Source organism: Rhea americana, unplaced genomic scaffold, assembly GCF_003343005.1.
Source record: "Rhea americana isolate MKP2758 unplaced genomic scaffold, rheAme1 scaffold_319, whole genome shotgun sequence".
NCBI classification, from domain to species: domain Eukaryota; kingdom Metazoa; phylum Chordata; class Aves; order Rheiformes; family Rheidae; genus Rhea; species Rhea americana.
This window is the reverse complement of record NW_028186445.1, coordinates 426640-438513: the sequence shown is the minus strand read 5'-3', so window position 1 is coordinate 438513 and position 11874 is coordinate 426640. Positions and strand designations below refer to the sequence as shown.

Below are 11874 nucleotides of genomic sequence, written 5' to 3'. Positions count from 1 at the left end.
AAAAAAAAAAAAAAAGCCTTTTGCAGGCACACTCTGCGCAGCATTAAAACTCATTAAAATAAAAAAAATAAATAAATAGAGCCACTACCAGAAAAGATCCGTTTCCCAAACTACTCCAATGCCCTCATTGTGGTGCACTGGGACACCCAGTCTACTCGTGGGGCTATGGCAGTGCCCATCGAAGAGCAGTGTGTCAGCGAGGAGTCAGGGCTGGGCTCCCATCCCCACGCCCCCGGCGCCCGGCTCCACGCGGCACCGACCAGCCCTCCGGATCCGCAGCAGATGCAGGCCTGCAGATAAGGCAGTGGCACAACTTTGCAGCTTCATGACTGCCATTTAACCAGCCTGTGTCTCGACTTCCTCCTGCGTGGACTGGTGCAAGAACACTCCAGAAGCACTTGGTCCCTACCGCTGCGGAACTTAATCATGCTAAAAAGTTGCAGAAGAACCACAAAGGCTTTTTTCGCTCAGAGCAGGAATCACCAGGGTGTGCAGACAAGGTCCTGCGTGATCTGGAATCCAAGATCGAACCAGGGTGTGCTGCTAAGGAGGCAGAAGGACTAGGGCCCTACTGCCCGTGGAAGGGCTTAGAGAAACGTCTTTAGAGCCCTGCTGCACAGTGCCCCCGGCAGCTSCGGGCAGCAGAGGTTCCAGATCCTCCCGTTTCAGTGATCTCATTAACGGGCATGTTCCAGAATCACCAGGCAAAACATAGCTTCAGAGAAGATGCAGGAGGGCAAGCAGAAAGCCCTATATCACCTCAGAGAGAAGTTTCTTCCGCTGTCTCAGGCTTAGACATGGATGACACCTCGGCGTCTGCGGGGTATTCCCCMCCACACATGGAGAGGAAGATGAGTGCTATGGCTTGCACAGTCTTCAATGAACTTCGCCTGGAAGGAAAACTCTGTGATGTGATCATCAAAGTCAATGGTTTTGAATTCAATGCTCACAAGAACATCCTGTGTAGCTGCAGTCCCTATTTTAGGTCAGTGCTTGGAACAARTTGAGAGAGGGGACAGGACTATATCACATAGCTGTAACCTAACCTCAGTGCTTACCTCAGCACTAAATTTCCAATCCAACAGTTATCTGTAGTCCTGGTATCTGCCTGGACACCAGAATGAAGCCACAATCCAGTATTTAACAACAGCTTTGGCAGTGGTGTCTGACACAAATCCATGGGCAGGGTGCAGGGYTGGGGTGTGTGACTGGTCTGCCAACCTGCTTTAACCTTCCCTCTAGGTGAGAGGTTTTAATCCCCCCCCCACACACACACACACACCATTACTCTTTGGTGGCTTTGCTGAAGCAAAGTGGCCACTCACCCCATCGCTGTCCGTCCACAGCCTGGAGCTGCAACTCATGTTTAGAACAGCCCACAAGCCAGTAAAACACGACTCAACACCCGCMTGGCCTCACCAGCATGGCTCCTGCTGGTGCCTCGAACCGGTGCCCAGGGGTCTGCATCACCCCTGGCTCCGGGAAAAGGGAATATGTGAGGAAGGGGTTGGCTTTGACAGAGCAAGGCTGTTTTTATCCCCAGCACTGCTTCATTTTTTTCAGGGCTTTGTTTACCAGTGGCTGGAACAACACGGAGAAGAGAATATACAACATCCCTGGCATTTCGCCTGACATGATGAAGCTAATTATCGAGTACGCCTACACCAGGACAGTGCCAGTCACTACTGACAACGTTGAAAGTTTGCTAGCTGCAGCAGACCARTTCAATATCATGGGGATCATCCGAGGGTGCTGTGAATTCTTAAAGTCTCAGCTGTGCTTGGAAAATTGCATTGGCATCTGCAGATTCACAGATTACTACCACTGTCCTGACCTGCGRCAAACAGCCTACATGTTCATCCTACATAACTTTGAGGAGATGACCAAGGTGTCCACAGAATTCCTAGAGCTCTCTGTCAATGAGTTAAAAGACATCATTGAGAAAGAYGAGCTGAATGTGAGACAAGAAGACGCAGTGTTCGAGGCTATCGTGAAATGGATTTCTCACGATCCCCAAAACAGAAAACAGTACATTTCTGTCTTGCTGCGTAAGGTCAGTCTTGTCACAGTGTCATTTTGCTTTCACTCCCGATAGCACTGGCGAGCTAGGTATGGCGCAGCTGAGATGAGAGCTGCTTTGYTATTCTTTTATAAAAATGGAGGAAATGACAGTCTCCGAATGCTTTRATTACAAAGAAGGGAGGTCTCAGACTGTCATGCTGTTGGTGCGCTGGGCTGCTGGTCAAAGATCCTGGGCTGGGGCTGTCGCATACACTCTAAGTGCATTCCTCATGTTTAGAGCTTAAGATTGATCACTTCTCACATCCAGGAAGGGCCAAAGATCACATGGGACAACATTATCTCTGCGTACACAAAGCTTATGAGTGTTTRGCTAGCCAAGCTATGCTATACAAATAGCAGCCGACGTTAGAGCAGTTTCAGTCTGCATGCAGGAAAGCACCATGCCAAAGAAGTAGCAGACTCCCTTCAGGGAAATCAAATTGTCTATCCTCGCGTACCACTTTCTGGACTGGCTAAAAATGACACATTTAATTCTCCCTCAGCTTTAGACACTTGCACTAATGTGTCTGAAATCAAAACCATCCAGAGCATATATCCACGGAGGATACCAAGATGTAAAGCATCAGCATTAACAGTGTAACCTCCTTTTATCTTTTCCAGGTTCGACTGGCATTGATGCATGCAGAATACTTCATGAACAACGTTAAAATGCATGATTATGTGAAGGACAGTGAGGAATGCAAACCTGTCATCATAAATGCACTGAAAGCAATGTATGACCTCAATATGAACGGTCCATCTAATTCCGATTTTACTAACCCCCTCACTCGGCCTCGTCTGCCATATGCCATCCTGTTTGCTATCGGTGGCTGGAGTGGGGGGAGCCCAACCAATGCCATTGAGACATACGATGCTCGTGCAGACAAGTGGGTGAACGTGACGTGTCAGCAGGAAAGCCCCCGTGCCTATCATGGTGCTGCTTACTTAAAAGGCTATGTCTACATTATCGGAGGGTTTGACAGCGTGGATTATTTTAACAGTGTCAAGCGGTTTGACCCACTTAAGAAAACATGGCACCAGGTTGCACCCATGCATTCAAGGCGTTGCTACGTCAGTGTCACCGTTCTCAACAACTTCATCTACGCCATGGGAGGGTTTGATGGGTACGTGCGCCTCAACACTGCAGAACGGTACGAGCCAGAGACAAACCAGTGGACACTGATTGCACCCATGCATGAGCAGAGAAGTGATGCTAGTGCAACCACATTGTATGAAAAGGTAAAACCACCCTGAGATTATTGCAGGCTATTAAAGTTGAAGTGTTCTCTTCCTGTGAGCAGGACAAGGAACCAAACTTAAACATCAGTTTGCAGCATTATGCAATGAGCAGGTGCCTCAGTGTGTTTCGTATGACATGTATTGCAGTAGGGACTTTCACAGAGCTCACGCTCTGGCTGGACCACGTGCTTGACGTACTCAGCTACCTCGCAGAATCGAGCTGGGACAGACATGGGAGCTGTGGAAGCAGGAAATGTAACAAATGCTCCCCTTAACATGACAAATCACTTAAAGAGGAAAAAAATTCATTTAAACCTTACTCATGAGATCCTGGTGCTGCAGATATCAAACTCTCTGAGATGCAACAACTGACAAGCAAGGCAGAGGGGCAGACAGGAGCATTAAAACTCCTCCAGAGCTGCTTACAACCAATAGTTCATTTGCTGCTGGATGATGCTTCTCCCAGCCTCAGGTCAAACACCACATCTATGTGCTTCTTGCAGTTCAGGAGGTCCAAATCCTGCTGCCCTGGATAACTCACTGTGCTTGTATTGATACAAACCCTGAATGATAGGTCTACTCCTACAACAAAAAGGAGGAGGGAAAAAAGCACATTGGGCCAGGTTATCTGCTCCTGGATGTATTCTCCCACTGCTAATACAAATATCTTGCCCATGTTTTTTTTTTTTTTTGTGTGTCTTTTTTTCTTTGTAAACAGGTTTATATATGTGGTGGGTTCAATGGAAATGAATGCCTATTCACAGCTGAAGTATATGATGCCAAAACAAACCAATGGACCCTTATAGCACCGATGAGAAGCAGAAGAAGCGGAATAGGCGTGATTGCATATGGAGAACATGTGTACGCGGTACGGTAGAAGCATCTCTGCCATAACAGCACCTAACACTTGTGGTACTCTCTTTTGTTTAACATACTGGAACTCTGCTAAGCTTCATTTCCTAGGCTGATTTTCAGGCTGTTTACTTGCAAGTGAGATTTAGGGAAGTGGGTCTTAGCAAGAATGGCCAAGACGCCTCCTGGGAATATTGTAATCTGCACACTTTTCATTATGAAAAGCCTGTGGAAAGTTTTTGAGCAGCTGCAGCCAAGAAAAGATTTTAACAGGAGGAAAAAAAAAAAAAAGAAAAAAAAAAAGAAGTCCATTGCTGATTTAGTGGCTTTTTGATTCTACTTCTTAGCCTTCAAGCTAAGCCTACATAGTTTATGACCACAGAATTTCTTTCCCTATTCCCCAGTCTTTTGCCAACTCTCTCCAACCTCCAACATAATGCACACGAATAACTTAAAAAGTGAAAATTCAGAAATCTAAGCCAATCAACTTGTGAAATTGGTCATCTTCTGTAAAAGCAGCGTACGTAATTTAACATTGAGAAATTAATTAGGAAAAAGTAGTGCCAGGTGAGAACCCTGGACACTTAGTTACTGAAACATTCCATCTCATAAGAAGGCAGAAAAATTTAATTAGTAACTTAGCTACCATTGTTCCATAAGGTTATGCATCTCGAATGAAAGGAGACCAATTTAAAGTAAGTAACTTGGCATTGTTATAATACACGCAAAGATCTTCAAATTTGAGTACTTAACCTTGTAATCGCTCATGTAATCTAGTGAATTACACAGTACTTTTGCTTGGTCTTGTTTAAGCTTGTCCTTGTACTGCATTTAAACTCTGTAGAAGTGTAAAATCTGAGTTGCAAAAGTATTTTTGCTACTTCCAGAAAGACCAAGGGAGTAGTCAGCARTAAGCAAAGAGCATTTTAATACTTTGAGCACATGTGCTCTCAGTAAAACTCAAACCAAGTCAGTGAAACAGGACAAGTTAAAATCTTACATTTAAAGATATTCAGCTACCCTAGCAGGGAGGAAAGGCCTTTTTCAGTTTTGTTCCTTTGYCATTCACAGGTAGGAGGATTTGACGGAGCCAACCGACTTCGGAGCGCAGAAGCCTACAACCCTGTTGCCAACACATGGCGAACAATCCCCACCATGTTCAATCCTCGCAGTAACTTTGGCATTGAAGTAGTGGATGACCTTTTGTTTGTAGTTGGTGGCTTTAATGGTTTTACTACCACTTTCAATGTTGAGTGTTATGATGAAAAGACGGATGAGTGGTACGATGCTCATGACATGAGCATATACCGTAGTGCTTTGAGCTGCTGTGTGGTGCCAGGACTATCTAACGTTGGGGAGTAYGCTGCCAGACGAGACAACTATGTGGAATCGTCGCAGCGCGATGAAGTCAAGTACACTTCTTCCACAAGTACCCTACCTGTCTAAACAGCTCTACTTAGCTAATAAAGTCTTCTAAGCAGGAAGTGAATGTATTCACTTATTCTAAAATAAAAACAACTGATACAAGCCCAAAAGAATAATTAGTATTTAAAGCTTTCATTCTCTGGAGCCACCAAATCTGTGATTTAGAGGTATCAGCTACAGCCTAAGGAGCATCTTAAAAAAAAATTAAAGGTACAATGTACAACACAATGCTAGAGAAATAAAAGGTTTATTTTCATTAGGTCACTTATTACAATAAACTTTAGTACAGTGTATTTAATGTAAAGAACATTACAGTAACATTTGTTTCAAACAGCCTACGCATGGATATTACTTTACCTTACTGGAAGTAAGTACAGGAGTGCTGCTTGCCCAAGCAATCTGTTGAAGTCTACATTAATATTGACAGGAGAGTACAGCTGCCGTGATCCAGTGACATGGACCTATGAGGAGTATCTGACTATTAACGGTCTTCAAACATCTAGTTAGTTCTGCATTTTACATTCATATTATGAATAGGGTTAGATCCTCAGGAGCACCTGTATTAGCAGACTTCCAATTAGGATATTAGAGACATGATGTGTATTTTAACATAACAAGGACATAGCTGAAAATAAATCTAAGCCATAAAACACTTATTTTCTGCTTGCTTTTTTAAGCCCACTGAATGCTACAACATCCTATTACAATGTCAAGCTAAAAATAACTTTCTAAAAAGTTGCTGTTTGTTGTGACTCAGTTTGACAATAGTGAACAAGCTGTTCTGTGACACACAAGTCGAGGCAATAGTTCTGATCTTAACAKTTATTGTTAATGGAGAAAAAATGGTAAGTGAAATAGCATAGCARAATACTTGGGATAATATTCAGAATGCATGCTTAAAAAGTTGGCATATTTTCTGTATGTCCAGAGTAGCATCTTAGTATGTGCAAGAGAAAGTCTTATTAAAAAAATACGTACAAAAACAGTATACTAATGGAGTATTGAGGTTGTTATAAAATATTATGTACATATATGGCACCCAGAAATGATTACATTACCAGCCTAGTGCACRGCAGAATGTGTCCTACTTCACTAATATTTTGAACAGAAAGACAGGATATGAAACATGCATTTCATGGCACATATTTAGTACAGTTATAGAGATATGATTGTCATAAGGAGAAGAAATACTTCATCTCATGTTCTCTTACATTAGGAAGGCCAGAAGTCAGCCTTGTCATACTCGCTCAATACACACTAGGGTCTTACTGACATTTAGCTAGCCATTATAGACAGTGAAAGAATTCCCAGGCTTTTGCTTATAGGTGCATTTTATAAATACTCAGCAAGCTACAGCAGGCAAGGGCCACAAGGGATTTRTTACATGATTCACAGATGAGTGGGCTAAATTACTTCCACAGTTGGTAATTCAATTTTTCTGAACATCTGCACATGATTCAATGGATGATTAGACTTGTCAGTTAAAAATTGTATGGAATGCAATTGGTCCACTGAAAGTCAAGGCTAAAAAAACCCAACTACTTAAAAATTCCACCGAACTGGCATAGCAAAAGTTAGAGCAAACTGATTATGTTCACAGTGCCCACCATTCACCATGCAAACTGAACATACAAAGAGAGATACAGTGCATCACATACAGAACCATGGCTGGCATTCACAAGTTAAACCGTCCAGCTATGAAATTTCTTTGACATAATCTTTGAAGTGGAATGTCTTTAGTAAACTACATATCCTGTATGTTAGCCAAAAGTTCTCATGGTAAGTGCAAATACCAACTTTGCTTAAAGAAAAGGAAAGTCTGCAAAAATTTTGTTCTTCCATACTGCTGTACTTGAAACTTCTTAGCTCATGTTCCARTTGAAATAATAATCTTGATATTTCCTGCTGCAAATTGTACTAGATTTATCAGCAGACTACACAAAGGCTTTGACAGAGCTGTGGTGGTCTGACATACTAGCATTCTTCAACAGTTAGTTAAAAACCCTAGAAGAAAGCCAGCAGAATGAAATATGTAAACTCTTCTCAGCTGCTCTGTGTAAAGTCTGGTAAGGTATCTTAAATTCAGCTCTGGTAAGTTTAGGTTAAATCAATGGATTTCATAATGAAGCTGTGAGCTTTTTTCATATATTCCATTCACCAACTGTGCTGCAGGGGCAGTAATTCTTAAACTGCTCCAGCCAAATCTGCAAGAACTCATCTATCCGTCAAACTCAGTTGATTAACCTTACCAATTAGCTCATGCAGGCCATTTAGCAACAGTCACTTTTGAACGCCAGCCTTAAATCTGAACAGGTTTACCTGTTTCCTCTCTTGCATTAGGCCAGCCCCACACAATTTAATCTGCCCTTGCACAGCAATCCAACAGGCAAATAAAATATAACAAGACTACTATAGATGAATAAATCAAGACCAAATTGTTAGATTTTCAAGATAAAAAAGCTAGATTATTCTATTACAACAAGGCAAGTTATTGATATCAGAGTGTCAAGAGAACTGCAAAGTGGAACATTACAGGACATACACATTAGAAAAACCTGAACAAATTATGTGGTTGAAAGACTTACCCATTGTTTCAGATATGATCTAGGTTGCCTGCTGAATTGAAAAATGAGAAGTATCAGTTCAGAAAGCTACACCATTAAAAAAAATGTTTAGAAGTTCTGCTGCAAAGAAGTTGCCCACATTAAAGACCCCAGCAAATTACCACAAGAACCAAAGACAGTAAACAGCTTTTTCAACAATGTTTATCTACACAGATATTGGAACACCCTGGTTATTCCTCCCTTTCCCTTCCCTAAGATCCTGAGTTAGGCTGCAAGTGAAAACCTGAACATTCAAATAGAGGGAAGGATGGGGAAGAAAAGGAGGTAGGAAGGAAGCACTGAATCTACAAGTAATCAAAGCCTCCTGGTGCTTTTCAGACCAGGGAGGARGAGTGTTCAGTGGGACAGCTAACAGAGGCAGTGATACTCTAAAGGAAAGACTCACCACGTTGTTCCTTGGGAGTATTACAGTAAGCAAACCAGAGCCAATCAGGGCACCAATTTATACAAAATCACCTAAAAACTCCTGAAGGTGTATAAATAGCTCCATTTTATCACAATCAGCTTAAATCCTACAACTACACCAAGTGGGGAAACACAAACATTTAGAGACTGTGAAAATTTAGATGCCTCTTAAAAATCTTCTCATCATCAGTACATCAAGAGCCAACTATCTCCCTTCAAGAGAAGCAATAAATGCTGTGGTACAGCTATTGTAAGTTTTGAGGGAAAATATACTGAAGGCAAAAAGTATTGATTGTCGAACACAGGCGGGAAACAGGTTCATGGGGGTTCTTTTTATCATGTTTTCACTAGAATTAAAGAAGTGCAACATTTGAGAAAAGATCTACAAGTTGCTTGGGTTTTAATATATTACTATGAAATAATCCCATTCTTATTAATCCTCTTTGACTTTAGAAGTGAACAGTCTACTTTGACAGGTGGCTACTTTGCTGTTTTCACTCTTTTTATCAGGCTGATTGTTGACCAAGTTTATAATGAAGCTGTCAAAGACAAACTCAAAGCATCTTCAGATACACCTGGAAAAAACCTACTGCAAGTTCTCGATTTTAGCAAGTGATGTTCTACCAACCGTTTATAAGCAAACTCTGCAGCCTTTCTACACTATACTGATACAAAATATTTAATATATATAGAAACATTCTGAAGTAGTTTTTTAAAGAAAGATTGTGCTTTTGTTTTCATRAACAGGTATTTAACCATTGCACATGCTTCCAACGTGGGAAAGCTAAGTGCACTAAGACCAATTACATGTGAAGTTTAGCCACTGAGAGAATCAAAGGAATGTCAATATGTAAGTGCAAATAAAACAGGTGCTTTCAGCACACACTCAAATGTAACCACTAAATTATTAAGAGATTTTTGATTTTCAAAAAAGAACTGTTAGTCTAACTCTACATAAACCTTTGAAAACAAAGATCTGAAGAGAGAACTAACAGATTTAATGTTCCTAGAGATATTTCACAGCCCATTAACAGGAAACAAGCCTTTCCCTGGACATGATAGGTAATATATCTGGATTCACAGGGTTTCCCAATTCCTATCCATCCTCAACTTCTGAGCTTCTTTTAATAGAGATGCTATTTTTATGCATCAAACCCAAATTCTAATATCTTATAGAAACATATCAAGCCTTAAAAATGGCTTAGTACAGTATTTGATAAACCAGACTAATCAGGAGTGACATTCCAGAAACTAGCACTCAATCTGAGAGCGCGGCATTCTTCGTAAGCTTAGAGAATGTCTGTGTATTTCCTGCATCTGTCTTTCCTGCATTTGTCTTATTCTATCTTTTTGCCACATCAGATTTTGTGGCATAGGATATCTTTGTGTTCCCTGCAAGCATCTGAAAGGAATTCTCACATGGCAGGCTGTTGCTCTACAGCGAGGCTGAGGCATAGGAGGCAAAAGCATCCAGCGCTTTCTCTCAGCACAGTAACGATATGCTTCTTTCCTGTATTGCTTGTCAATATCATCACTGTTCTTCCACCCCCCAATGATGAAAACATCATCTTTATAGTAACAGATAGCTGCCCCTTCAATGCTAAGAACTTCTGGAGGTAAACTTTCAAGTATTTCATCTGAGGCCCTGCCAGAAATCTTTATCTTAGCTTCTTCATTATCAATAGGGTAACTCTTGGGGCAGCAGGATGCTGTATGGTAAAAGTTTGTGTTAGCAACAGACATCTGGAAAGAGCAGTARTTATCAATAAGTGGCAGAGACTCCACATCTTGCCATTGCCTTGTTTCAACATCATATCTGATAATAACAGCCCTCAATCCATCTTCACTATCACTGTCAACTGGGGTACGAGCAGCAACATAAACAAACCGATCTTCTACAGAAACAGCTTTGACATCACGAAGAATCTTTGGTGCTGATTCCAGGTTAAGCCATTTGTCTTGCTCAGGATTATAAATGGCTACATCTTTAAAGCCAGGACTGAAATTACCATGTCCACCAATACTGTACAAGTTCCCTTTAACTTCAGTAAGGCCGAAAGAATGCTTTCTGGTTATTAAATTTGAGACTTGCTCCCAAATATTTCTGTTTGGATTGTACCTTTCAACAGTCTTGGCAAATCCTGGTTCCATGGAGCCAGCCACGTAAACGTAAGATTCTGTCACAGCAACTGCATGCCCATCAAGATGATTGTGTATGTGTGGCAAGTTCACCCACCTATCTTCATCAATGAAATACCCTACACACTCGCTCAAGTAATCTCCTCCCTCTGATACACCGCCAATCACCATAATGACGTCCATATTTTGCCCAAAGCGTGGCAACGATGTTAGAGGATAAGTGGAATGTTGCAGATTACCAGGCTGCATGTTCTCAGACCGCAAGGCATGACTTTCCACTGCCTCGGACACTAGCTTGACACAGGCTTCGTTACTGGAGACCAGCCTTTCGGATTTGACGTGACGAGTAAGGTAAGTGGGTTTCATCTGCGACAACCTAAGCAATTTAAAGAGATCTTCGAAGTACCTCTCTCTTTCGTCAGGATTCTTCTGAACCCACTTCAAGACTGTCTCAAAGAGGATTTCTTCAGAGTCCACTGTGATCTCCGAGTCCGAGAGCCAGTCCCTGATGAGGTGGAATGGCAGAGTGTAGAACTCCTCATCTTGGATCACTCTGTGGAAGTTTCTCCGGATCATGTCCTGAGCTTTGAGGGCCAGCTGGTTCAAGGAATACATATGGGCTAAGCTATGAACTGCCACGCAGTTGGAGAGATTGAGCTTCTTCTTCAGAAACTCTCCACAGAACTCTTTTAACCGGGTCAGCAGGAACCTGAGGAAGAAACACACGGGGGTGAGGCTGCGGCGGCGGCCGGGGCCCGCGGGAGGCCCGGCCCGGCCCGCGCTCACCTGTCGGCCATCTCCAGCACCTCGTGGACGTTGCCGGGGCTGACGCGGATGGTGCCGGTGTACATGAAGCCCACGACGGCCTCCACCGTGTCGGGGTCGGGGCCGCCCTCCGAGCTCCACTTCTGCAGCTCCACGCGGCCCGAGCGCGACTCGGCGAAGCCCCCGGACAGCAGCGGCGTGAAGTACTCGGTAGCGGCGGCCAGGACGGAGCGGTGCGCCCGGTACTCGCGGGCCGCCCCGGGCCGCCCGCCGCCGAAGGCTAACGTGATGTCGCAGTAGAGGCCGTGGCGGCGCTGCTCGTTCTGCCGCCACGCCAGGTCCGCGCAGTGCGCCGGACACCCAA

General features: G+C 43.0%; 3 protein-coding genes across 3 annotated transcripts in view; 1 reads left to right on the top strand and 2 right to left on the bottom strand.

Moving 5' to 3' along the window:
• The window catches only part of NT5C3B (5'-nucleotidase, cytosolic IIIB), an 18226-nt gene extending 7385 nt beyond the window's left edge, over positions 1–10841 (bottom strand). The window contains exons 1-2 of the mRNA XM_085310398.1: positions 10726–10841; positions 8163–8193 (exon numbers count right to left, since the gene is read on the bottom strand). Of these exons, the coding sequence (XP_085166524.1) occupies positions 8163–8193; positions 10726–10757 (63 nt within the window). The 5' untranslated portion in view covers positions 10758–10841. The remainder of the gene's footprint in view (positions 1–8162; positions 8194–10725) is intronic.
• KLHL10 (kelch like family member 10) lies at positions 798–5598 on the top strand. Its single transcript, XM_085310422.1, has 5 exons — positions 798–985; positions 1564–2053; positions 2683–3300; positions 4019–4168; positions 5224–5598. The coding sequence occupies exons 1-5, from the start codon at positions 798–800 to the stop codon at positions 5596–5598; spliced, it is 1821 nt and encodes a 606-aa protein (XP_085166548.1).
• The window catches only part of KLHL11 (kelch like family member 11), a 1838-nt gene continuing 750 nt past the window's right edge, over positions 10787–11874 (bottom strand). Inside the window, exons 2-4 of the mRNA XM_085310438.1 lie at positions 11532–11833; positions 10869–11454; positions 10787–10795 (exon numbers count right to left, since the gene is read on the bottom strand). Of these exons, the coding sequence (XP_085166564.1) occupies positions 10787–10795; positions 10869–11454; positions 11532–11833 (897 nt within the window). The remainder of the gene's footprint in view (positions 10796–10868; positions 11455–11531; positions 11834–11874) is intronic.